Source organism: Centropristis striata, chromosome 18, assembly GCF_030273125.1.
Source record: "Centropristis striata isolate RG_2023a ecotype Rhode Island chromosome 18, C.striata_1.0, whole genome shotgun sequence".
In the NCBI taxonomy this organism is placed as follows: domain Eukaryota; kingdom Metazoa; phylum Chordata; class Actinopteri; order Perciformes; family Serranidae; genus Centropristis; species Centropristis striata.
The window spans coordinates 9153137-9180683 of NC_081534.1; the positions used below are offsets into that span (position 1 = coordinate 9153137).

Consider the following 27547-nt stretch of genomic DNA (forward strand, 5'->3'; position numbering starts at 1 on the left):
TTGACTCCAGTGATTGTTTTACCAAAAAACAAACATGTACACACTCTTGGTAAATAAATAAAAATGAGCTGAGCTTTAGTAATAACCTTTATGTACAATAAAGATAGTTTATGCTGCTTGAGAAGGTATTAAAATGTTTAAAATGCCTGTTTTCCTAATGTCAGTCGTTATAGACAAGACCGTTAACTCACTAAACAGTGATTATCCATAGCTTTTGTATCCTCACAACCACATACAGTACAACTCACACTCACAACTTGTGTGTGCAAACCAGCAAGGCTGCAGTTTCCACCCACTTGCACCAAAGCCATTTCTGCCACCAGGTGTCAGTGTTTCTTCTGTTCGTCATCCCTGACAAATATTTACATGACCTGACAGTAGTGGTCATTTTGAGGAAGCAGAGTCAATGCATGGCCTTAATTAAAAGACTGGCCTTCAGGAACTTAAAGAAATGTTTTGATTCTATTTCATATTTGCTAGATATAATATAGGAGTTTATTGTGTGATTTGTAATTAATTGTGAATATTTTGTCAGTCCCTTTTTAGCCCAACCTTCCAGGATTTGGTCAGGTTGGTCAGGTCAGAAGCTATATGAGTAGATTTTTAGAAGAGGGGACATCAGAGCATGAACTGATTAAATATATGACGCAAAATAGAAATAAAAACAAAGGAAACCTGTCAAAAACGTATAAGATCTTGCAGAAGTATAATGAGGTAGAGAGTAACATAAAAGAGAAGTGGGAAAAATTTTAAAATCAACATAACAGAAGAGTGGAGAAGAGCATTAGGTGAAAACTTCAGAATCTCACAATCAAATACTGGAGGGATTTTTCATGGAAAGTGAGTATGAGATTTTTTCACACCTGAGAATCTTAAGAAATGCTTCCCTGGATTAGGTAAGGGATGTTGGCGAAGAGGCGGAGAACAGGAGGCTAATTATATGCATATCTTTCACATGCCCAGTATTAACAACATACTGGGAAGGAATTAAGGATATCGTAAAGTACATTTTTGAGTTTAAAGAGCCTTTTCAGGTACAACAGTGGTTAGGTATTTATTTAAAAGGAAAGATAAGATCAAAGGACCTTTATTTTTTAATTTACTGAGAGTTACCGCCATGAAGCAGGTGACTAAAGCATGGAAGTTTTAGAAATAGTTTTAGAAATTTTTGGAACTTTTAGAAATAGGGAACACATACATATTTAGAATAAGTTATACTGTAAAGAAAGGCTTATAAAAACTGGAAATATTTAAGCAAATAAAGGAGATAACTTAACGATTCAGTTATCAACTTAATGACAAGTTGCCTCTCTGTCACCGTCACTGCAATGCAGGTGCAAAAGACTTGTTTGTTTGTCCTTGTTACCATGAGGCTGATATAAAAGTTATGTGTGAAATATACTAATATATTGTAATTATTTTAAATCCTTTATGTATTTAGTATTGTCACACTAATTTAAAGTATTTGTTTTGTTAAGCATCACACTCTTCTCTGAAACTTAATTAATCACCTCCTGTCATCTCCTGGCCCCACCAGCTGCATGAGGCCCTCTGGTGGCAATATCAAGGTACAGTACATTGTCATTGAGCTTTGCAAAGGATTAGGGGAATCCTGCAATGCCGGAGAGCTGCAGTTTCAGGAATGAAGTTTCAGGCCCCTCAATTCTTTCGTGACAGCGCCACATAGTTTGGAGAATAAACAAGTGCATTTCTCCAGAAAATATGGCTGAAATATAACGACGAGTCAAGGTGAATTGAGGTGCATTTTTGAATGCTAAAAACAACTAGAAAATTACCTCTGGGGAAATTCTGAAAGGGCCACGGGGGCTACTGCCGGTGTGTGTACACTATGATGAGATTTCAAACAATTAATACTAGTAACTAGTAACGCCTATGAGCGTAAAGCAGCCAAGTATGAGTGCAGAGAGGCAGGCTGGTCCACGACCATCTACCCTGTGGAAGTAGGCTGTCGGGGCTAAGTCAGCACATCAACAACAAGGCTGCTTCGAGAAGTGGGACTGACTGGGGCTAAGCTCCGAAAGGAAACCAAGGCCCTTGCGGAGGAAGTTGAGAAAGGAAGTTTCTGGCTGTGGCTGAGGAGGAGGGATAAAAACTGGAGGTCAAACCAATGAAAAGGGCCAGCTGCAGGGGGTGGCAGGGAGACGTCCCTGCCACCGCTCCCCCACCAGGAGGCGTTCCGGGGTTAAAGAGAGCGAAACTCCAATGAGCGGTGGTCCCCGGCTGATGACCCTGCAGCTAACCCAAGGTGCCGTAGGAGGCGCGTCAGGCATATTTGCCCCAGCAGAAATAACACCATACCTGTACAATCAATATACAAGGAGCACACCTACAACAAACATTCCTTTATTCCTTTATTTATTCCTTTAAGTATTTATTTATACAGCAACCTATGACCTTTAACCTCAAAATGTGTGTGTATGAAACGTGTATCTGGAGGAGTGTGCGCGCTTACGCACGCATTTGTGTGTGTGTGCGTAAAGCATGTGTATCTGGAGGAGTGTGCGCGCTTACGCTCGCATGTGTGCGTGCGTGTATGTATCTGTAACTGTAATTACATAAAATGACCTGTGTGTGTGTGTGCGTGTGTGCGTGTATCTGTATCTGTAATCACATCAAAGGATCAAAAGCAGAGCAATCAACAGAATCAACTGCAGCTGTAGAACGTTACGGAACAGTGACAGCAGCCAGAGGTGGACAGACTGGAATTTCTGGCCTCGAACAAAAAGCATTTTTGGCAAAACCATTATACCTATCATTTAAGGTTCTGACAGAATTTGTCTTCAATAATCAGAAGCATGAAAATATACCTTGAAAATGCTTGGAAAGTGCTCCAATGTGCAGCTTTATATATTTACAGCAGTTTCAGATAGTGGGGTCAAATATTTTACTATGCTTTAAATTTCTTTCAGTTAGGCTCCTTTAATTATTAGGGCCACGGGCAATTGCACCGAGCACTGGCCCCTACAGCAATAGCTGTACCACTATTGTTATACTGTGGATTTTTTCTTCTTCCTCTTCCGGACACAATTTTGTCCCACTACTAGTCCTACAACTTGAAGAGTTTATATATCAAAATGTGCGGTTTGATCGGTATCGGTGTGCTATTACTTTTATCTACGGAATACGAATTTTTCGCGCAGTAAGTCGCGAAAAACTGTCAAAAATTTTGAATTGAAGTGAATGGGACGAAAAAAAATTAGCGAAAAAGGAATAATTGGAGATATTCAAACGTCTACTTCTCTGGCATAATTTCACCTAGAGACTCCATTTAAACTTTAAACAGTAGACACAAGTCTTGTGTATTGGTATATTGATCCACGTTTTGATAGGTCATATAGTTTTTTATCAATCCCTGAGTGAGTTCAAGATGTTAACTTGGCCTCTAAATTCCCCAGATCTCAATCCAATTGAGCATATGTGGGTTGTGCTGGACAAACAAGTCTTTGAGACCCCACCTTGCAATTCAAATGATATGCTGCTAATGTCTTGGTGCAAGACACCACAGAAAACCTTCCCAACTGACTGGCTTACAAGAACTTAAGTGACCATGCTACTGAACACTACCCACCTGAGAGTGCCACAGCCTTATTACATGCATTCACTTAAACTTGATGGTGCTCTCACAGACAAAGCACCAAGCACTGTGTGAGACAAAAACAAATACAACCAGACATCATGTCCTCACCTCAGACATGTAACAGCAGAAACATACAGACAATAGAACTTGAAGTAGCCAGCCTATGTCTTTCAACAGCACACCTGTAAAGTCCGGTTGGTGTGGCAATGCTTCTGATCCCACCCAGGGACAATGACCCATTGCCTCACAACTTGTGTAAGTCAGCAACACAACCAAGAGGAAGCTGCTGAACTGTCATGGAAACGTGGCTGAAATAAAATCTACTGCTTATATTGCACATGCTTATGGACATGCATAGAAAATACGATTTTGATTTTTGAAATGGAAGCTGAAATCTTGGGCAGTGTGCACAGGGTAGTGATTGGCTGGTGGGGCCCATGGTATTGATTTACCATCCAATCACAGCTTTCAGTCATGAAGTTTCACCTGAATTTTTAAAAGTATGAAATAAGAAATTTAAATCCAACTCATTAGTAATATGAAAACTTGAACATCGATCAGCATGATATAAATTAGGGATGCGCGATATGTACACAGCGGCATCAGTCCGGTCAGTAAAACTGGTCAGAAACTAACAACTGATGATTATTTCTGTCTCACTGCCGCTGTGTGCATCATGGCGGTGCAGGTGTGTGTGAGTGTGATCCACTCTCTTGCCACCTCTTGACTGCCAGACATACAAACGGAGTTGGACATGAAAACCAAGATGCTACAACAAGACGTTGTAAACAGATGGAATAGCACATTTCTTATGATGTCATTCTGCTGGATCACAAGCGTGTACTCTGTGTGTGTATGGGGAAGACACAAACTTCCTGCTCCTTTCAGCTCTAACCAGTGCAGCCTCAGTTAAATATTGCAACATTGCCCTCTTGAGGTTGACCTGCATCCTGCTAATCTGCTCAGAGTAGAGTTCCCTAAAAGGAGGATAATATTACAATGTACTGATATCTGTTGAACTGCTTGGCATGTGTAGTTACATACATGTCTATATATTCCTATAGGTGCATGGCTATCTGAGTGAACCCACCATTCCCAGGAACGAGAGTCCACTGCTATATTGGAAAAGCTACATGTCTCTCTTCCCTGCCCTAGCCAGTAGTACCTCTCGGCTCCGTGTACAGCTGTGGACATAGAATCTTCAAATCTCTTTGTCAAAGAAACCTGCCACTAATGAAGTAGGCCTAGACTTTTGTGTCAGACGGAAACATAATTTCAATGGTAAATAATGTCACATATAACAGTGTTATAAATACTGTTAAGTTATAGTCAGAACATGTTCCTGATATTTTTTGTTGTAACTATTTTGGTTGGAGGGTGAAATGGACTTTTGGATTTTTTTCCACTTTACATCAAGTGTTGTTTCTGGTCACCTGGTGCAAACACTGTTTCAGTGCTTGGGACATTTACTTTAGAAAACATCAGGATGTGTATGTTCATACCACACTATCTGTTATAAATATTCTTAAGTTTTGATATATGAGGAAATAGTCAGGAGGAAACAGTTTCATATTTTCTGTTGACCCAAGAGTTGAAATTTACTTGAAATTAAACATGTTTTGCACATTAATGGACATTACCGTCTGTTTGCAATTAACATTGGCACATTAAATTTGTCATAAAACCATGCCAGGATATTCAGATTTATGATCCTAAATATATTATTATGAACTAACAACAATGTTAATATTAGTTGAAATGCTTTTATGGGTGCATCTTAATATAAACACATAAAATGACAGAAACCATCTTTTGGCAAAAATATTTGTAACTTGTACTTTGAGTATTTTGTGTGGCCCAGACAGGCAGACCTGTGAAACACTCAAAAAAACATTTACAGATCCCACACAGGAAGAAGGTCACAGTCTGTAAAGGTTAAATAAAACAGCATCAGAAGTGGATATCTACTGACTGAGAAGCAGTTGAATTCAATACAAACAGCTACATTCACTGTCACCAACAACCAAAGATGTGACTGTTATCACACAGACCTGCAGATATACAACACATCCAGCATCTACATCTGTCTCTGAGAGAGTTCAGAGCCATTTCCTCACACATTTTGTGCATGCGAGAGAGAACAGTCAACAAGGAGTCAACAGTTCAAAAAAGTTATCTCTACAGATTTAGAGATATTGTGATAAATGTTTTTAATGTTTGAACTGGGTCAAATGTCAGGTATTTTACAAATTAGAATAAATCATAAAATGTGAGATCCAAAACTTTGTGATTAATTCATTTATGTTCACCAACCTTTTGTCACACCTGTGGGATTAAAGAGACCTTGGATTGGAGATATTTCATCACGTTAGTTTTCAGTATCTAACAACATTTTTTTTTTCCACCAATTTCATTATGTCCTCCTTCCACAGCTTCTCTACAGTATGTTGGCCTCACAGGAGCAAGGCTGCAGTATCTGAAGAGTAATAATGAGTTTAACTGTTTTTCTGAACCAGGGGTAAAACAAGGCATAAATCACAGGGTTTAGACAAGAGTTAAAATGGTACAGATACTGAATAAAGTTTCCATTTGAAAGACTAAGGGATTCATACCCTACTAAAGCTGAAAAGTAACTTGGCGTGAAACACATCAGAAACACAACAACCAAAACACCAAGAGTCCTGGCTGCTTTCAGCTCAGATTTCTTTGCTGTTTTAGTCACTGAAATCTGCTTTGTGACAGCTATAATGTTAGAGCGCATGGCACGAGCTTGAGACACAGCCACAACAAATACTCTTGTATATAAAACTATGATGACAGTAACAGGAACAAAAAAGTTTAAAACAAGATCAAGGAAAGCGCCAATGGTATCCCTTAAACTGACACAATCTCCATAGCAGGGAGTAATGTATAATTGTTGGTAAGCATGGATCAGAAAGAAGTAACTATTGTAGGCTACAGAACAGCACCATAAAAAACAAACACAGAATTGAACTCTTTTCACTGTGATTCTGGTGGTGTAATGCAGAGGGTCGCAAATAGCCACATAGCGGTCAACTGATATGAGCACCATGTTTACAACTGAGGCAGAGAGAATGATGTTGGACACAAACCTAAAGATTGAACACCCAAAGTAACCAAACAACCAGCAATGTGTTGTTTTTAGTGCACCTGCTGGCATCAACAGGACACCCACAAGGAAATCTGAGACAGCCAGAGAGAGGAGGAGGATGTTGGTGGGTGTGTGGAGCTGCCTGGAGGAAAAGAGAAAAGCATCATTCTACAAAACAGTCCTCATAACAAAATTAAACATGACAGAATGCTTTCTGTTCAGCAACATATATAGTGATCATATCTAAGTGTAGACGATTTAAATTACAATATAGAGGTCACAGTGGATGTTTCATTAACGTGCAGTCAGGAATACAGAAGATAAGACTAGAGTTAGAGGAGCAACATTATTCAGTACCTGTTCAAAGACAATTCTTCTTAATATACAGCAGTCCGTCACATGTTTAAAGTACAAAACCTGTTCAGAGAAACTCAAAAGTTAATCTTTACCTGAAGTGGGACACTGAGATTATGATGAGCAGGTTGAGGACTGCAGTGAGGGCAGAGAAAGAGTACAGTACAATGTCAATGAACAATGTTTCAGCCCAATTAGACGGTGGCTTCCAGCAGGAGATATTGGGGAGTTCTGGGAAACACAGCTCCCAATCGTCCCCAACCTCCATCTTCAGAGATCTGCAGATAGCTGCAGCTCTGGCAGCTTTCTGAAGAAAACTAAGTCATCTAACTGATTTACCTCTCTCACATTCTCATCATTCCACCCCTCCCTTTCCCATCTGTTCACTTTACCTTTAATTTAGTAAGATAAAAGTAATTTACAGGGAAACAAGGCCTTCACACTGCGTTTACATGCACAGTTTAATCGAGCTATGCTTAAAATTTGATTTTGCCGTCTAATCAGATTTCTCTCCTTGTCTCAGTTTACATGCAACTTAGAAAATTAAATGACTGATGGAACATGTCCTCCTCCTCAACACTAGGTGGCGATATGCGTTGTTTGAGCGGGTTAATACAGCTTCCTTTCCGGTTGCCCTAGTACGTCATAATAAACAAGTGGAGAAAGGCGGGTAACCGGCATTTTTGAACAACGCAGCCCACTGCTCCTTGCATGGTGTGTTCACTTGTGTGTAAAAAGGATGGGTTAAATGCTGAGGTTGAATTTCCCCATTCTTCTTCTTTTCACATAACGTTGATGTGATAATACAGATATGGTCCCGTGTGATGTAGCGACGCTATTTACGCTGTCAGAAATGCTTATTCAATCCAAGTCATTGAGGGGGTCCATCGATCCATCCATTCTCGTCCGCTTATCTGGGGCCAGGTCGCGGGGGCAGCAGCCTAAGCAGGGCATTCTAGGCGCCCCTCTCCCCAGCCACAACGTCCAGCTCCTCCTGGGGGACCCCGAGGCGTTCCCAGGCCAGGCGAGAGATATAATCCCTCCACAGTGTTCTGGGTCTTCCCCGGGGCCTCCTACCAGTTGGACGTGCCCGGAACACCTCTAACGGGAGGCGCCCGGGAGGCATCCTTACCAGCCCAAACCACCTCAACTGGCTCCTTTCGACGCGAAGGAGCAGCGGCTCTACTCCGAGCTCCCTCCGGATGTCTGAGCTCCTCACCCTATCTCTAAGGCTGAGCCCAGCCACCCTACAGAGGAAGCTCATCAGCCGCTTGTATCCCTAATCTCGTTCTTTCGGTCACTACCCAAAGCTCATGACCATAGGTGAGGGTTGGAGCATAGATGGACCGGTAAATTGAGAGCTTTGCCTTCAGGCTCAGCTCCTTCTTCACCACAACGGTCCGGTACAACGCCCGCATCACTGCCGACGCTGCACCAAACCGCCTGTCCATCTCACGCTCCATTCTACCCTCACTCGTGAACAAGACCCCGAGATACTTGAACTCCTTCGCTTCTCTCTCCCCACCCAGAGGGGGCAGTCCACCGTTTTCCGGCAGGGAACCATGGCCTCAGACTCGGAGGTGCTGACTCTCATCCCAACTGCTTCGCACTCGGCTGCAAACCGCCCCAGTGAGTGCTGGAGGTCTCGGCTTGATGAAGCCAAAAGAACCACATCATCTGCAAAAAGCAGAGATGCAATTCTAAGGTCACCAAACCGGATCCCTTCCTCCCCCCGGCTGCGCCTTTAGATCCTGTCCATGAAGACCACAAACAGAATCGGAGACTAGGGGCAACCCTGGCGGAGGCCAACACCCACCGGGAACGTGTTTGACGTTGTGCCGAGTATGCGGACACAGCTCTCATTTTGGTTATATAGGGACCGGATAGCTCGTAGCAACGAGCCCGGTACCTCATACTCCCGCAGTACCCCCCACAAGACTCCCCGAGGGACACGGTCATAAGCCTTCTCCAAATCCACAAAACACATGTAGACTGGATGGGCAAACTCCCATGACCCCTCCAGGAGCCTCGAAAGGGTAAAGAGCTGGTCCGTTGTTCCACGGACAGGACGAAAGCCGCATTGTTCCTCCTGAATCTGAGGTTCGACAATCGGCCAGAGCCTCCTTTCCAGCACCCTGGAGTAGACTTTCCCGGGGAGGCTGAGAAGTGTAATTCCATGGTAATTGGAACACACCCTCCGGTCCCCCTTTTTGAAAATGGGAACCACCACCCCGGTCTGCCACTCCACTGGCACTGTCCCAGACCTCCACGCGACACTGACGAGGCGTGTCATTGAGGGGGTGTTTTGTTTTATTTGGTTTTTGACTTGCTCCCCTTAGAACACACACACACACACACACACACACACACATATATATATATCGTGCCATATTATGGCAGGCTTCAATGGTTTTGGAAGGAGAAGAGTCCAAGTTGCATAGCGGAGTGGGGTCAATGTTGCAGGGGATACAAACAGCTCAGGTGGGGCAGGCTCTTCTCTGGTGAACTTAGTTGTGAATTCTGACATTAAAGAGCTGGTGTGCTTTAAGGATGATGACTCAGACACATGCACAGATCATGAATGGGGGACACTTCTTATGACATACTTACGGAAAATTGACCCATTACTTACTTTCTAATGACCCAGCCCCTGTTTTTGATACACCCAAGCAGCATTTCAGTGAATGCTCTTTCAAGTATTGGTTAAGACGAAACAGGGCGATGGAGATGACAGAAGACAGTAAAGAGACAGAACAAGACAATTGATAATCCATCCTGTGAGCTCACTGCCATGTTCAATAGACATTGTCCCGACCCTGAAGTGTCGCTCATATTCAAGTGTAAAGCTTCACAGCTTTGGAAAGCCGCTGATGTTCATGAAAAGCTGGTTGAACATAAGAGGGATCAGAGGTACTCACGTCATTCAAAGACAGCCACGGCCATCACTTCACTACGTCAAGAGGTCAGTGCAACTGTCCATCCCACAGTGCCTGCTGGTGTGCTTAACAATGAGGCAGGTCTAGCGTTGCAGAGATATGTACAGCTGTCAACATCCTGTCTGTTTATACAGTTTTACCTCTTGGACATGTTCTTGACCAGTTTGTGAAGACATTGGATTCAAACAGAGGTATTTTAAGAGTTTATCTTAACATAATAATAACAGGTCAAAAGACTAATGCTTTTGTGACCAAATCACAGAAAAACATAGGAAAAGTTAACAAGAGACCACATATGGAGATTTCCTTAATTAAGAAACACAGAAACCCAAGGTACTAGTGAGCAACCACAGTGAAACATCATATGGTAGTAAAAAACATAAAACAGATGTAAAATATGTAGTTTAATGAGACAAAGTAATCTAACTTATGTGGTGGACATAATGAGCAGAGCTTATAATAAAGTGTAGAAACTCATCCTTCATACTGCTACATGTGTTTTTCTCACAGAACCAAACCAGGTATAAACTGACTTCTGCATACCATTACGCCCCTACTATTTACACATCTGATGAGTTTAGCTCCTATTTTCTATTGTCTCCAAGACTTCCAAAAGTAAATATCTGGCTCTTTAGCTGCTTAATTCTTGACTACATTTATCAGCTCATCTCGAATTGTGTCTGTATGGTGGGTATGGTGTGGTGGGATGTTAAAGAGTCCTGAGAAGATGCTTATGAGAGCTGTGAGAGTGAACTAAAACATTAAAGTTGTGGGCCCTACAGCCAAAACAGTGAGAAGGAATTCTGAAGGAAGCTGCAGAATAGGTTAATAATTCTCTGGTGATTTGTGGCTGGCAGCGAGCCCTCTCACATTTCACATGGTAGTTGAGTTCATTGTTATCCAAAACACACTATTTTGATTAAATATTGAACTCTGAACAAACAATCACTTAAAGTAATGACAGACACAATATCAAATAGAAAAAAAGAACATGACTGCATAGTAATAATTGTATCAGGTGTTGATGTGTGATGGCTGCATCATGTGTTTCTGCTGAAGCTTGTTTTTCTTAACACCTTTAATGGCAGTGATACCTCAGAGGTCAAAATCTCGTCATGTGACTAATCCTTGCAGGTGTGAACAAAGTTTTTGTCTCGAGGGGTTCAGTACACCGCCATTAGGAGCAAGGGCTGAAAAACATTGTTCACAGAAAGGAAAATTAAATCTAATGGGACCTAATTTTGTGTGTGTGTGTGTGTGTGTGTGTGCGTGTGTGTGTGTGTTCAAATGTGCTTGTTTGTTATTGGTCTGCCAATTGCAACAATAAATTAAGTAAATGGCCATTCATCCCAATAAACACTGATCTATTGGGAGAAGAGTTTCTACACTTTACTTTTAGTTCTGCTCATTATGTCGACAACAGAATTTACATTACTTTGTCTCATTAAACCCTTTCATAATTTTTTTTGTGTTCTCATGTCATCTTTCCCTATGTATTTCTGTGATTTGGTCACAAAAGCATTATTCTTTGACCTGTTATCCAGCAGCAGCTTGTGTCTTTATATGTAAAGTAGTGTTCAATATAATAGCAGTCCAATGTGACTAACCAGATTAATCCAGGTTTTTATTATATTTTTTATTGCTACATGTCAAACAAGGTACCAGTAGGTGCAGTAGATTCTAAGAAAACCCAACAAGACCCAGCATTCGTGATATGCACACTCTTAAGGCTGTGCAATTGGGCAGGTAGTTGAAAGGGGTGTGTTCAAAAATATAGCAGTGTCTGCCCATTGACTTTACAAACTCAAAAATATTTTGTACAAACTTTTTTTGTTTCTAGGATTTAGCAATCCTGTGAATCACTAAACTAATATTTAGTTTTTTTCAGTTTTTCTAACTGCTTCACATCTGTGTGGCATGGAGTCAACCAACTTGTGGCACTTTTCAGCTGTTATTCCACTCCAAGATTTTTTTTACAACATTCATCAATTCAGTTACATTTCTTGGCTTTGCTTCAGAAACAGCATTTTTGATGTCACCCCACAAGTTCTCAATTGGATTAAGGTCCGGGATTGGGCTGGCCACTCCATAACATCAATATTGTTGGTTTGGAACCAAGATTTTGCTGGTTTACTAGTGTGTTTGGGGTCATTGTCTTGTTGAATCACCTATTTCAAGTGCATGTCCTCATCAGCATAAGGCAACATGACCTCTTCAAGTATTCTGACATATCAAACTGATCCATGATCCCTGGTATGAGATAAATAGGCCCAACACCATAGTAGAGAAACATGCCCATATCATGATGCTTCACTGTCTTCACTGTGTACTGGGGCTTGAATTCAGAGTTTGGGGCTCATGTCACAAACTGTGCCCTTGGACCCAAAAAGAACAATTTGACTCTCATCAGTCCACAAAATGTTCCTCCATTTCTCTTTAGGCCAGTTGATGTGTTCTTTGGCAGATTGTAACTCTTCTGCCTTTTTTTAACAGAGGGACTTTGCGGGGGAATCTTGTAAATAGATTATCTTCACACAGATGTCTTCTAACTGTCACAGCACTTACAGGTAACTCCAGACTGTCTTTGATCATCCTGGAGCTGATCATTGGCTGAGCCTTTGCCATTCTGGTTATTCTTCCATCCATTTTGATGGTTGTCTTCCGTTTTCTGCCACGTGTCTCTGGTTTTTCTCTCCATTTTGAAGCATTGGAGATCATTTTAGCTGAACAGCCTATAATTGTTTGCACCACCTATAAGTTTTCCCCTCTCCAATCAACCTTTAATCAAAGTATGCTGTTCTTCTGAACAATGTCTTAACGACCCATTTTCCTCAGGCTTTCAAAGAGAAATGCATGTTCAACTAGAAAATTTCCTCTGGGGAAATTCTGAAAGGGCCACGGGGCTACTGCCGGTGTGTGTACACTATGATGAGATTCTTCAGAGATTTCAAACTATGCCCTTTAACCTCAAAATATGTGTGTGTGTGTGTAATTAAAATCACATAAAGTTACCTGTGTGTGTGTGTGTGTGTGTGTGTGTGTGTGTGTGTGTGTGTGTTTGAAGCATGTGTATGCATGTGTGAGGAGTGTGCGTGCTTACGTGTGTGTGTGTATCTGGAACTGTAATCACATCAAAGATCAGAGGCAATCAGATCAAAGCAATCAACAGAATTACCTGACACCTGTTAATGAAAGAGTGACAGCAGCCAGAGGTGGACTGGAATTTCTGGCCTCGAACAGAAAGCATTTTTGGCAAAACCATAATACCTATCATTGATCCGACTTCGCTTTGAGCGACCCAAGTTCTTCCTGAACGTCTACATACGATTTTTTTTAAAGAAAAATAAAAAAATAGCTTTGTTAGAGCGATCTAAAAAAACTGTTCCATCTTCCTTTTTTCCGAAATCTTCCTTTCTTCCGTTTTTAATATGGGACCCAATGAGGCTGTTGGTGGTGTTGGTGGCGCATCTGTCCATCGTACGCCTGAAACTATAACTCTGACAGCTTTACCAGAGGATTGTGAGTGAGAAGACTTTCCTACATTTCTATGTATAAATTATTTCTGTAGAGTGGAATTTGCGGCCTGGAGTGCAGTTTTCAAATTTATTTTTTGACAATTTTTTCTCTCCCTCTACACTCTGGCGATGATGTCACACACTGTGACAAGAACATTCCGTGCAATACACACCCATTATAATCTCAGAATTTCTCCAAAAATGATCATGGTCATTGAACAGGGATTGATGAAAAACTATATGACCTATCAAAACGTGGATTGAGACACCAATACACAAGACTTGTGTCTACTGTTTAAAGTTTAAATGGAGTCTCTAGGTGAATGTATGCCGGAGAAGTAGACGTTTAAAAATCTCCAATTACTGTTCTTTTTCGCTCATTTTTTGTCGGCCGCCCCATTCATTTCAATGCAAAATTTAGCACTACTGTTTTACTGTGGAAATTCTGAGATTATAATGGGTGTGTATTGCACGGAATGTTCGTGTCGTGTCATAGTGTGTGACATCATCGCCAGAGTGTAGAGGGAGAGAAAAAAATTGTCACAAAATAAATTTGAAAACTGCACCCCAGGCCGCAAATTCCACTCTACAGAATTAATTCACACATAGAAATGTAGGAAAATTTGTCTTCTCACTCACAATCCTCTGGTAAAGCTGTCAGAGTTATAGTTTGGGCGTACGACGCACAGATGCGCCACCAACACCACCAACACCACCAACACCACCAACAGCCTCATTGGGTCCCATATTAAAAATGCAGGAAGATTTCGGAAAAAAGGAAGATTGAACAGTTTTTTTAGATCGCTCTAACAAAGCTATTTTTTTAATTTTTCTTAAAAAAAATCATATGTAGACTCACTTTATGTGATTACAGTTACAGATACATGCACGCACACACACACAGGTCACTTTATGTGATTACAGTTAAAGATACACACACACACACACACACACACACAAACACAGGTCACTTTATGTGATTACAGTTACAGATACACACACACATGCGCGCGCAAGCGCGCACACTCCTCTGGATATATGAGGGGTATTTTATGGCAGCAAACTACATTAAAACACGTGTACAGCGCCTATGCGATGACATCAAACCTCCAACGTGCGCGTGTAAATTCGAGTCACTTTCAATGGACAGACGCGCATCACGGCTGCGTGACTGGTGAACTACACCTCAAATACGTGACATGAAGACCACGCGTGACTGTTAAGTACAATTCTAAATGAGCGTACAGACACACGGTGTGTAGTGTTTGTGGAAATCAAATAGCGAGGGGTCATTTGTGCCGTGCCACATGCAAACGTAGCGGACGCCTGTACACACGCTTGTCTGAATGTACAAGTAATGATTTACTTTATGATGACAAGTTTTGAGTTTAACAGCCGCTTCGCTTCACAATTAAAGCAGTTCATGTATTACCAAGAGAGACTGATGAGACAGTTTACACTATTTCAAGTGTTCACGTGCACACGTTAAGGCGTCTAAAGCGTTGGCTTTAGGACAATAACACACACGCGTTAACACCTGTAACGCGTGTACGCCTCTTACAGTATATCAGGATTGGACAATTGCTCAGGCGCCAAACTGAGGAAGTGGCTGTGCTCATTTACGCACAAGGTCCACTGGATCATCAGGACCTGACAGTTATTTGTTATCTATGTTCTGCAGCATATCTACACAGATCAGCTGTTACACAGAGTCTCAGCTTCATAAGGGATCGTTAATAGGAAAGCAGAACTTATAGATGAACTCCAAGCCCCAACAGAGCTGTCAGGATATTTTTATTTTCAGGCCCGTTTTTATTTTCTTGACAACGAAATAACTCTCTCTCTCTCTCTAGGTTTGAATGATATTGAATTGATATTTAATGATAGCAAGGGTGAAAGGGATAATTTAAATAAATCAGCTACTTAAAAATAGCTCACAGCCAGTTCCCAGCTTCGCACGCGGAAATAAAGTTCATTACACAATAGCTGTAATGTACAAACAATGCCCAGGTGTGCACTTAACTTGCTATAGGTTTACGCTGCCTGCAGACGCCATAATCGCCGTCACCGATGAATATTAAGTAGCCATGCAGACCTGTCCAATGTATATTAAGTAGCCATGTGGACAACGCAGTCTCTTCACAATATGATTCCATCAGACCTTATATCTACACTGTTTAACCCAATTCGGCACCTGTACACAGTCCCATTATGTTTTACAGACATTTGTAGTTGACTTATAAGGTAAAACCTTTTGTTTATGCTGCATTTTGCTGACTTTCACAAACAGCCTGAACTATTTCATCGGTCTCTCATGGTAAAAAATGGAATAATACATGGACACACACACACACACACACACACACACATTTTGAGGTTGAAAGGGCATAGGTTGCTGTATAAATAAATACTTGAAAAGGAATGCTTGTTGTAGGTGTGCTCCTTGTATACAATATCGTATCATAACATTACTAGTATTAATTGTTTGAAATCTCTGAAGAATCTCATCATAGTGTACACACACCGGCAGTGGCCCCTGGCCCTTTCAGAATTTCCCCAGAGGAAATTTTCTAGTTAAATATTGCTACATTGCCCTCTTGAGGTTGACCTGCATCCTGCTAATCTGCTCAGAGTAGAGTTCCCCAAAAGGTGGATAATATTACAATGTACTGATTCCTGTTGAACTGCTTGGCATGTGTAGTTACATACATGTCTATATATTCCTATAGGTGCATGGCTATCTGAGTGAACCCACCATTCCCGGGAACGAGAGTCCACTGCTGTATTGGAAAAGCTACATGTCTCTCTTCCCTGCCCTAGCCAGTAGTACCTCTCGGCTCCGTGTACATCTGTGGACATTTAACGTCTGCAGCACATGTTGTCGATGAGAAGAGAAATAGAATCTTTTGTGAAAAAGCAGAAATGCTTCTCTTTGTCAAAAAAACCTGTCACTATGAAGTAGGCCTAGACTTTTGTGTCAGACGGAAACATAATTTCAATGTTAAATAATGTTACATATAACAGTGTTATAAATACTGTTAAGTTATAGTCAGAACGTTCCTGATATTTTTTGTTTTAACTATTTTGGATGGAACGTAAAAAAGACTTTTGGATTGTTTCCACTTTACATCAAGTGTTGTTTCTGGTCACCTGGTGCAAACATTGTTTCAGTGCTTGGGACATTTACTTTAAAGAACATCAGGATGTGTAAGTTCAGACCACACTATCTGTTATAAATATGCTTAAGTTTTGATATATGAGGAAATAGTCAGGAGTCAGGACATGGTTTCATATTTTCTGTTGACCCAAGAGTTGAAATTTACTTGAACTTAAACATGTTTTGCATTTTAATGGACATTACCGTCTGTTTGCAATTAACATTGGCACATTTAATTTGTCATAAAGCCATGCCAGGATATTCAGATTTATGATCCTAGATATATTATCATTAACTAACAACAATGTTAATATTGGTTATCGTATCGGCCAAAAGGCTTTTATGGGTGCATCTTAATATAAACATATAAAATGACAGAAACCATCTTTTGGCAAAAATATTTGTAACTTGTACTTTGAGTATTTCGTGTGGCCCAGACAGGCAGACCTGTGAAACACTCAAAAAAACATTTACAGATCCCACACAGGAAGAAGGTCACAGTCTGTAAAGGTTAAATAAAACAGTATCAGAAGTGAATATCTACTGACTAAGAAGCAGCTGAATTCAATACAAACAGCTACATTCACTGTCACAAACACCCCAAAGATGTGACTGTTATCACACAGACCTGCAGATATACAACACATCCAGCATCTACATCTGTGTCTGAGAGAGTTCAGAGCCATTTCCTCACACATTATGTGCATGGGAGAGAGAACAGTCAACAAGGAGTCAACAGTTCAAAAAAGTTATCTCTTGACTTCATGCCCTTCTACAGATTAAGAGATATTCCGATAAATGTTTTTAATGTTTGAACTGGGTCAAATGTCAGCTATTTTACAAATTAGAATAAATCATAAGGTGAGATCCAAAGGTGAGATCCAAAACTTTGTGGTTAATTAATTTATGTTCACCAACCTTTTGTCACACATGTGGGATTAAAGGGACCTTGGATTGGAGATATTTCATCACATTGTTTAGTTTTCAGTTCTTAACAACCTTTTTTCTCACCAATTTCATTATGTCCTCCTTCCACAGCTTCTCTACAGTATGTTGGCCTCACAGGAGCAAGGCTGCAGTATCTGAAGAGTAACAATGAGTTTAACTGTTTTTCTGAACCAGGGGTAAAACAAGGCATAAATCACAGGGTTTAGACAAGAGTTAAAATAGTACAGATACAGAATAAAGTTTCCATTTGAATGACTAACTGAATTATTCCCTACTAAAGTTAAAAAATAACTTGGCGTGAAACAGATCAGAAACACAACTACTAAAACACCAAGAGTCCTGGCTGCTTTCAGCTCAGATTTCTTTGCTTTTTTAGTCACTGAAATCTGCTTTGTGACAGCTATAATGTTAGAGCGCATGGCACGAGCTTGAGACACAGCCACAACAAATACTCTTGTATATAAAACTATGATGACAGTAACAGGAACAAAAAAGTTTAAAACAAGATCGAGGACAGCACCAATGGTATCCCTTAAAATGACACAATCTCCATAGCAGGGTAGGAAATATATTTGTTGGTTAAAATGGAGAAGAAAGAAGTAACTATTGTAGGCAACAGAACAGCACCATAAAAAACAAACACAGAATTGAACTCTTTTCACTGTGATTCTGGTGGTGTAATGCAGAGGGTCACAAATAGCCACATAGCGGTCAACTGATATGAGCACCATGTTAACAACTGAGGCAGAGAGAATGATGTCGGACACAAACCTAAAGAGTGAACACCCAAAGTAACCAAACAACCAGCAATGTGTTCCTGTGAGTGCACCTGCTGGCATTAACAGGAGGCCCACAAGTGAATCTGAGACAGCCAGAGAGAGGAGGAGGATGTTGGTGGGTGTGTGGAGCTGCCTGGAGGAAAAGAGAAAAGCATCATTTTACAAAACAGTCCTCATAACAAAATTAAAACAACTATTAAAAAAATATAAAGTTTTGAATTTGGATGCTTTCTGTTCAGGAACATATATAGTGAATATATCTAAGTGTAGACGATTTAAATTACAATACAGAGCTCACAGTGGATGTTTCATTCACGTGCAGACAGGAAGACAGAAGATAAGACTAGAGTTAGAGGAGCAACATTATTCAGTACCTGTTCAAAGACAATTCTTCTTAATATACAGCAGTCCGTCACATGTTTAAAGTACAAAACCTGTTAAGAGAAACTAGAAAGTTAATCTTTACCTGAAGTGGGACACTGAGATGATGATGAACAGGTTGAGGACTGCAGTGAGGGCAGAGATGGAGTACAGTACAATGTTAATGAACAATGTTTCAGCCCAATTGGACGGTGGCTTCCAGCAGGAGATATTGGGGAGTTCTGGGAAACAGAGCTCCCAATCGTCCCCAACCTTCATCTTCAGAGATCTGTAGATAGCTGCAGCTCTGGCAGCTTTCTGAACAAAACTAAGTCATCTAACTGATTTACCTCTCACACATTCTCATCATTCCACCCCTCCCTTTCCCATCTGTTCACTTTATCTTTACTTTAGTAAGAAAAAAGTAATTTACATGGAAACAAGGCCTTCACACTGCATTTACATGCACATGCATAATCGAGCTATGCTTAAAATTCGATTTTGCCGTCTAATCGGATTTCTGTCCTTGTCCCAGTTTACATGGAACTTAGAAAATCAAATAGCTGACAGAACATATCCTCCTCCTCAACACTAGGTGGCGATATGCGTTGTTTGAGCGGGTTAATACAGCCTCCTTTCCGGTTGCCCTAGCATATAGTAGTAGTATCATAATAAACAAGTGGAGAAAGGCGGGAAACCGGCATTTTTGAACAACGAAGCCGGGCCCCGTTAGCCACCGGCAGAATGAGCCTGCTAGCCGCTAACCACCGGAGTCTACTAGCCACTAACTAATTACTGGAACCTGCTAACCACCTGTAGCAGGAGCCCGCTAGCCGCTATCTATTGCTGGCTGCCAGAAGGTGGGACTCAAATGAAGCCGTTAGTTGTGCTCCTGGCGTCTTGTTGGTGTTTTCTTCTTGTCGGTGGATCCAGGGACAGCAACAATGAAGTTTTTGTTTGCACTGATTCTTGCATTTTTATTTGTTTCTTGTGGCCGAGTATTGTCCAGCCGTGACAGTGGGATGCACATGTAACAGAGTTATTGGGTGATTCCACTTGCCATGGTTTAATCAACCAATACCAACAAGTTTTATTGAAGTTTTGTATTTTGACCACCCTCCCAAACCAAACTCATCATTTCTCTCCGACTTTTCAGACTTCCTGATCCAGCTCTGCTCTCTCTCTCCCTCCATCCTCCTCCTTGGTAACTTCAACATTCATCTTGACTTCACAGACTGCAGCATCCACTGACTTCATCAAACTACTTAACTGCTTCAACCTTGCTCAGCATGTCAACTTCTCCATCCAATAAGTGCACCTCTCTAAGGGGCACGGTGGCACAGTTGGTAGCGCTCTCGCCTCACAGCTAGAAGGTCCTGGGTACGATTCCCGCCAGGATGCTGTGGGGGCTGGAGGCGTGTCCCCAGCTCCATGTCTCCGGTGTCCGTAGCGCTGGTCGGTACAAAAGGGCCTTTCTGTGTGGAGTTTGCATGTTCTCCCCGTGTCCCCCGAGGATCCCCTTACAGGGGACCTCTCACAAAAACATGCATTGAGCCTCCCTCTGGTCGGTCGGGGCGCCTGATGAGGGGGGAGAGGCACGCGCTACGTCCCACCAGGGAATCTCCCCGTCAGGTGTCAAGCAGCGGTCTGCCAACTCTGCATGTATCGGAGGAAGCATGTGGCTAGTTCAGGGCTCTCCCCAGGCCGACAGGGACGAGGTAGCGATAAAAATAAGTTAGTTTTCAAGCCCTCCTGCCTACCTCTGTCTCAGTTCTCTCTAATCACAACTTACCTGTTCTCATGGCTGGCAAAGCTTCTACCTGCACCTACCTGGATCCCATCCCATCCCACCTAAGGCCTGTCTTCCCCCCCCCCCCCACTACAATCAAAAATCTTTATCTTGTATTTATTCCCTGCTAAGTGTCTTTGAGTGTTTAGAAAAACGCTATATAAATGCAGTGTATTATTATTATTATTATTTTTTAAACCAACCTCAAGTGCATTTCTCGAAACAATTTGTACAAACTGCACCTGCATAAGTCTTTAAACTTGTTCAAAATCCTTAGTAAAGTTAATAATTATGTCAATGAACGTGTTGGTACCATCAGAAATCCTTGTGTCATTGTCTGCACACAAGATAGTCAAAATGCTAAGGCAAGTCAATATCACAGTGTACCATATTTTTAAGCATCATTCTACAAAACAGTCCTCATAACAAAATGTCCCAAAAAATCAAAGAACTAATCATAAAAACTGATTTATGAATTAGGATGTTTTCTGATCAGCAACATATATAGTGAATATATCTAAGTGTAGACGATTTAAATTACAATATAGAGGTCACAGTGGATTTTTGCGTTAATGTGCAGTCAGGAAGACAGAAGATAAGACTAGAGTTAGAGGAGCAACAATATTCAGTACCAGTTCAAAGACAATTCTTCTTAATCTACAGCAGTCCTTCACATGTTTCAAGTACAAAACCTGTAAAGAGAAACTAGAAAGTTATTCTCTGCCTGAAGTGGGAGACTGAGATGATGATGAACAGGTTGAGGGCCACAGTGAGCACAGAGATGGAGTACAATGTAATGTTAATGAACAATGTTTCAGCCCAATTAGATAGTGGGATCCAGCAGGAGATATTGGGGTTTTCTGACAGAATTTCACATCCTCCATCTTCAGAGGTCTGCAGATAGCTGCAGCTCTGGCAGCATTCCGAACAAAAGTTAAAATAAAACAGTGTCATGTAACTGATTTACCTCTCTCACATTCTGATAATTCTACCCCTCCCTTTCCCCCTGTGTATTTTGTCCTCTGATGTCTATTCCCTCCTCACTTTGCACATCACACCATCAACTTCATCAATTTCCCTGAAACCCTTCCTCTCTCTTTTCTCTCTCTCTCTCTCTCTCTAGCTCTCACTCAAGCTAAACACCACATATGCCAAGCCAGCCTTTCGATGGACTGTGTTCTACCCCTGTTTCAACCCTGGGGAAAACCAACCCGGCCAGGGTGAGGAGGACATTCCTGAGAAGGAGGCGCACTGTTGGGGCTTCAACACTTGACATACTGCTCCTGCTGAATGAGCCACCCCTCATACTGGAAAATCATTTTGTGGTATGGCATTATAAAAGACAGTTTAAAAAGTAAATAAATATACCAGAAATGCTGGAAGTGAAGCCATGTGAGTTGGCTTAAACACATCACACCGTCCCACAGCACGGATTCTGTGTTAAGTGTTTGTGGTATGTTCGGGATTGGAGATGTCATGTCCACCCCTGCCTATCCTGCATTCAGCATATACCTTTCTTTAACACAGAATAATAGTTTATCACAGCAACAATGATTTGGCACAAGGATGCCAAGTTAAAACATATAAACACTCCAACAAGTCCATCAGTAATGTATAGTTGCACATATATTTAATTTGCAAAAAAAATATGGCTTTATGTTACAGAACTGCAAATCTCTTTTGACCAACCTTGTTTCCCTGTGAGTTACTTTTGTATTTCTAAACATTGCTTTTACATCTTAAAAAGTGATAACAGGCCAATAATAGGGAAAATAAAAGTAAACAAAAGTAGATAATAACAAATGAGGGATGAGAGAGAGAGAGAGAGGGGGGGGGGGGGGGGGGGGGGGGGAAGGGGTTCAGGGCAAGTGATGAAGATGATGCTGTGATGTGAACATTGAGGAGGGAAGGGACATCAGAGTCCAAAATACACAGAGGGGAAAGGAGGGGTTAGTTTTGTTCAGAAAGCTGCCAGAGCTGCAGCTATCTGCAGATCTCTGAGGATGGAGGATGAAGATGGTTGGGTGCTCTGTTTCCCAGAATTCCCCAATATCTCCTGCTGGAATCTACAGTCTACTTGGGCTGAAACATTGTTAATTGACATTGCACAGTACTCCATCTCTGCCCTCCCTGTGGCCCTCAACTGGTTCCACCTATGGGGAAGAAGAAATGCAAAAAGTGTGGATTGCCTTGGGCGAAAAGGTGGCAGGCACCGGTCATTGGAAGAGCGCAACGGTCGTGAGGTAGCATTTGTCTGTATCAGGGTGTTTAACTTCAGACATATTAGTTAACTAATAAGCAGTGTCTTTGCCTCCTCTGGAGTACCATTAAGCTTGATGCATATCTTGCAGTTTGTTGTCCAGGTGGCTTATATTTTGTTCTCTTTTTAAGGACTCATGCCTGGCGGCCAATGTTGGAATTTTTCCTTGCCAGATGTTCATTTAGATATACACTGGAGCCCTTCAGCTTACGGCCCTGCTTCAGGACTTCTACCTTTCGCTTTCTGTTTTAAAAACGTAGTATTATGTCCAGATTTTCTTTTTTGTTCTTCCTTGTTAATGGGTGACATGCCTCTATATCATCAGTTTGTATCTGTATTCCTTTTTTTCCTATGTAGATAATGACTTTATGTTCTAACGAACATCACTCAACCGTTTGCAAAGTGTACATATTTGCAGCCCTGGCGTAGGGCTGAGGTTTAGTTTGCAGTCTGCTGTCATTGAGTCTCTTTTTAAGGACAGAGATCTTTTGGTCTTTCTCCATATTCTGTGTTTTGAGCTCCTTAATCTCACCCCTTAAACCCATCAATACTTTCAACTGTTTGGTTACAGTGGCTAGCTCACCTGACCTAAAATTGAAGGATTGTTTGATATCCTCAATCTCCTGCTTTTGCTTGGCCATGACTGCTGAGACCTGATGATGGCTGCTGCTGAGGCTTGATGTTTGCTGTTGCTGCTAAGGTCTGGTGTTGGCCACTGCTGAGACTTATGTAGATGGCTGCTGCTGTGACCTGGTGGCGGTTACTGGTAAGGTCTGGTAAGTCCTGTTGGTGTCTGCAGCTAAGTCTATAAGCTTAGCTGCTACCCAGGAAGACAGGCCTAGTCCAAATCCACCAAATATCACCTTCTGCGTTGTCAGTCCACTGCCCCAGGTTATCCAAAAGAGAGATGGAGAGGGAAGTGATCTGTTCTTTGTGCATCTGTTGGAATAGATAGATAGATATACTTTATTTATCCCAAGCTGGGAAATTACAGTGTAGCAGCAGCATTACACACATAGACAATGACAACACAATTAAATAAAAAGAACAACCTAGGCATACTTCAAGCAATAAAATATAAAAATACAATAAAATATAAAGTGTCTAAAGAAGGAGTAGAATAGAATTCCAGTGCAGAATAAATATGAATATACAGTAAAAAAATGTTGGTGCTATGAAACAAATAAGGTGCAATGAACAGTGTGCATAAAAAACACATAAAGTGCAAAGACAGTATGTAATGAACCAGACTATTATTTGTTATTGTACAGTGTGATGGCATGTGGCAGGAAAGATTTTTTATATCTGTCCCTATGACAGCGGAGCTGGAGCAGCCTGTGAGAGAAGGTGCTCCGCTGTCTTTCTACTGCGTGATGGAGAGGGTGCTGATCATTGTCCATGATGGCCAGCAGTTTGTTTAGTGTTCTCCTCTCCACCACAGTCCCAAAAGTCTCCAGCCTGAGACCGAGAGTACAGAGCCAGCCTTCTTGATAATTTTATCAAGTCTGTTGGTGTCGCTGGCTCTGATGCTGCTGCCCCAACACACAGCAGCAAAGAAAATGCCGCTGGCAACAAGAGACTGGTAAAAGATCTCCAACATCTTGCTGCACACATTGAAGGATCTCAGCTTCCTCAGGAAATAGAGTCTGCTCATCCCCTTCTTGTACACAGCCTCTGTGTTAGATTTCCAGTCCAGTCTGTTGCCGATCACCACTCCGAGGTATTTGTAGTACTCCACCTCCTCCACCACCTCCCCCCTGATCAGAAGTGGCTGTGGAAGCATCTTCTTCCTCCTGAAGTCAATCACCATCTCTCTGGTCTTGGTGACTTTCAGCTTCAGGTGATTCAGTTCGGACCACTCTACAAATCTGTCCACCAGTGTCCTGTACTCACCCTCCTCTCCCTCTCTAGGTGACATAACTCAGAGTTGTACTGAAAGTCAGTGGTGTATAAGGTGAAGAGGAAGGGAGAAAGCACAGTTCCCTGCGGAGCTCCTGTATCACTGACCACCACATCAGACAGGACACTGCCCAGATGGACAAACTGTGGCCTGCCTGTCAAGTAGTCAGTAATCCAGGAGATCCTAGAGTCGTCGACACCCATCCCCCGCAGCTTCCCACCCATTAGCAGAGGTTGAATGGTGTTGAAAGCACTGGAGAAATCAAAGAATGTGATCCTCACAGTGCCTCCTCCACCATCCAGATGCATATGGGCTCGTTGCAGCAGGTAGATGACAGCATCATCGACTCCTAAATGGGGCTGGTAGGCAAATTGCAAGGGGTCCAGAAACGTCCTCACCTGTGGCCTCAGCTGGGCCAAGACCAGTCTCTCCAGGACCTTCATCAAATGCATTTGCCATACAGCAAAAAATGAAGTGCATTTTCACCATTGTCATCAAAACCTAAAAACTTAAAAAAGCATTTACTTTACTTTTGGTTGGTTTAAGAAATGTGTCAAAGCAAGTGAGAAAAACTGTAACATTGGCAAATAAGTAAGGGGATGTATAATGACTCAGTTTACTTAAATAATAAAACATTCTTATATACCTTATCGTATGTTTTTATTACAGGCCTTGCTCGAGGCCTTGGTGAGGGATCCCTTTGAGCCTCTGGAGCAATCCTCTGAAGGCGCTGCTATTCAAGACAGCTATGCTGCTTGCATTGACCTCAGCTGAGAGAGTGTCTGAGCTGTCTGCCCTGTGGGTACACCCCAGTTGCTTGATGCTTCGTGGTGACACAGCGAGGCTACTCTCAGACCAAACCCCTCCATTGTTCCCAAAAAGTGCTTTTAGGTCGTTATACAGCTGGAAGGTTTTTTTTCCTCCACCAGGGACAGTTAGGCAGAATTATATCTGCTTGCCCAATTTGTGTGCTGGCATGTTATTTTGGCCAAGGGAGCGATATCCAAGAAATGCCTTGCAGGATGGCTTTCAGAGTGCATCTCCCAAGCCTATGAGTGGGCCTGGAAAGACCCTCTCACTGTGGTCCACTCACACTCTACTCACAGTGTGCAGGTTTCAGCGGCCTTGTTTGGTGGAGTGATCACTGATGACATATGTACAGCTGCGTCGTGGTCTACACCCTGTCCATTGTTACGTTTTTATCTCTTGGACATGTCCTTCATCATTCGTCATCAATATTAAAGAGTTTATCTTGCCAAATACTTCTGTGAAATTATAATTATTTTATAACCAAATCATGGAAAAACATAGGAAAAGATGTGAGGCCACATATGGGGATATCCTAACTTGAGAAACACAGAAACCCAAGGTAGTGAACAACCATAGTCAAACCTCATTTGCCAGTAAAAAGAAAAAAAGTGATGAAATATATGTCTTTATTGAGACAAAGTTATGTAACTTCTGTGGTGGCAAGCACACACACACACACACACACACACACACACACACACACACACACACAATTAGGTCCCATTAGATTTAATTTGCCTTTCTGTGAACAATGTTTTTCCAGCCCATTAGTTGCTCCTGATGGCGGTGTACAGAACCCCTCTAGACAAAAACTTGTTCACACCTGCATGGATTAGTCAGATGATGACATTTCAACCTCTAAGGTATCACTGCCATCAGAGGTGTTAAGAAAAACAAGCTTCAGCATAAACACATGATGCAGCCACCACACATCAACACCTGATTATTATTAATTATACTGTACAGTATTACTGAACAGTCATGTTTTTTTCTTTTTTTTTCTTGTGTCTGTCCTGACTTTTAGTGATTGTTTTTTTCAGAGTTCAATATTTAATCAAAAAGGGTTTTGGATGACAATGAATCCAATTACCATGTGTAATGTGAGAGGGGTCACCGCCAGCCACAAATCACAAGTTCACTATCAAGAACTACGCGAATAGATGTATGAATATAGAATTGGTTAATGCTCAATAGAGATGGGCTTTCCGACTGAGTGGGAGGGTAGGGGGATTGGATGAAATGCAAGGTGAAGAGGATAAGTCGTGGAAGGGTTGTGGGAATATGAGGGCGAGGGGTCGTGGGGGTGAGGGTAGAGGGACAAAGGGGGTGATTGGGGATCGGAAAGCGGATCCTCTGAGGGTTGGATGCCAAGGTAACTTGGGGAGTCCCGTCCGGGTGGGGGAGGGCAGTCGCCTCTAGGTGAGCCTTGGCACGGACTATCGGACTGGTCTTACCTGATGTAATTAAGGTATGCAGGAGAAGACCAGTAACCTAGGATCTTAATGATATGATCAGGGATTCCTTGCCTAGAGGCCTAGGTGAAACAAGAAACGAATGGCGACTTCAACCTGTTTCTGGGATGAACAGGGGGTCTCAAGGTGAGGCAGGCATAGAAATCTTTGGTGTACTTAATCAAAGGCAGGTTCTTGAGGGCATAGGTACAAATCAAGTTGGAAAAGATACTTGGGTTGAGGGGGACTGGATTGGTTAGTCTTGCTTTGTTTGAGGTGGTGGACAACGGTGCCTGAAGAATTTAGAGAAATGTTGGATAAGGTTGGTTGTATTGATAGAAGGAAATTGAGGGTACATGTCGTAAACTCTGAGCAGCGCAAGAAGCCAAAAATGGCTACAGGGTCCGTACACTTTTTTAGCAATGGTTTTCCATAACTTTTCAATGACTTCTCCATAACCTTTCAATGAATTTTCAAGACCAAAAAATTAACGCATTTCAGTCGGACCACTGTAGTCGGTGCCTCTAAATCAAACCACAGACACATTTGATACACCTTGCTCTGTTTTAATTGCAACT

The 27547-nt window shown here is 41.9% G+C and overlaps 1 protein-coding gene across 1 annotated transcript; it reads right to left on the bottom strand.

The window, feature by feature from the left end:
- Window positions 1-17715: 17715 nt before the first annotated feature.
- On the bottom strand, window positions 17716-19038 carry LOC131990784 (trace amine-associated receptor 13c-like). Its single transcript, XM_059355906.1, has 2 exons — window positions 18866-19038; window positions 17716-18532 (listed from the first exon to the last, which is right to left on the bottom strand). Exons 1-2 carry the CDS (start codon window positions 19036-19038, stop codon window positions 17716-17718), a joined length of 990 nt encoding a protein of 329 aa, XP_059211889.1.
- Window positions 19039-27547: the final 8509 nt, after the last annotated feature.

Bases quoted from the DNA above. Each gene is read 5' to 3' on its own strand.
- LOC131990784 (XM_059355906.1), bottom strand. From the start codon at position 19,038: ATGAAGGTTGGGGACGATTGGGAGCTCTGTTTCCCAGAACTCCCCAAT. The intron at 18,533-18,865 runs GTAAAGATTAAC...CTTTTCCTCCAG, and splicing joins ATCTCAGTGTCCCACTTCAG to GCAGCTCCACACACCCACCA.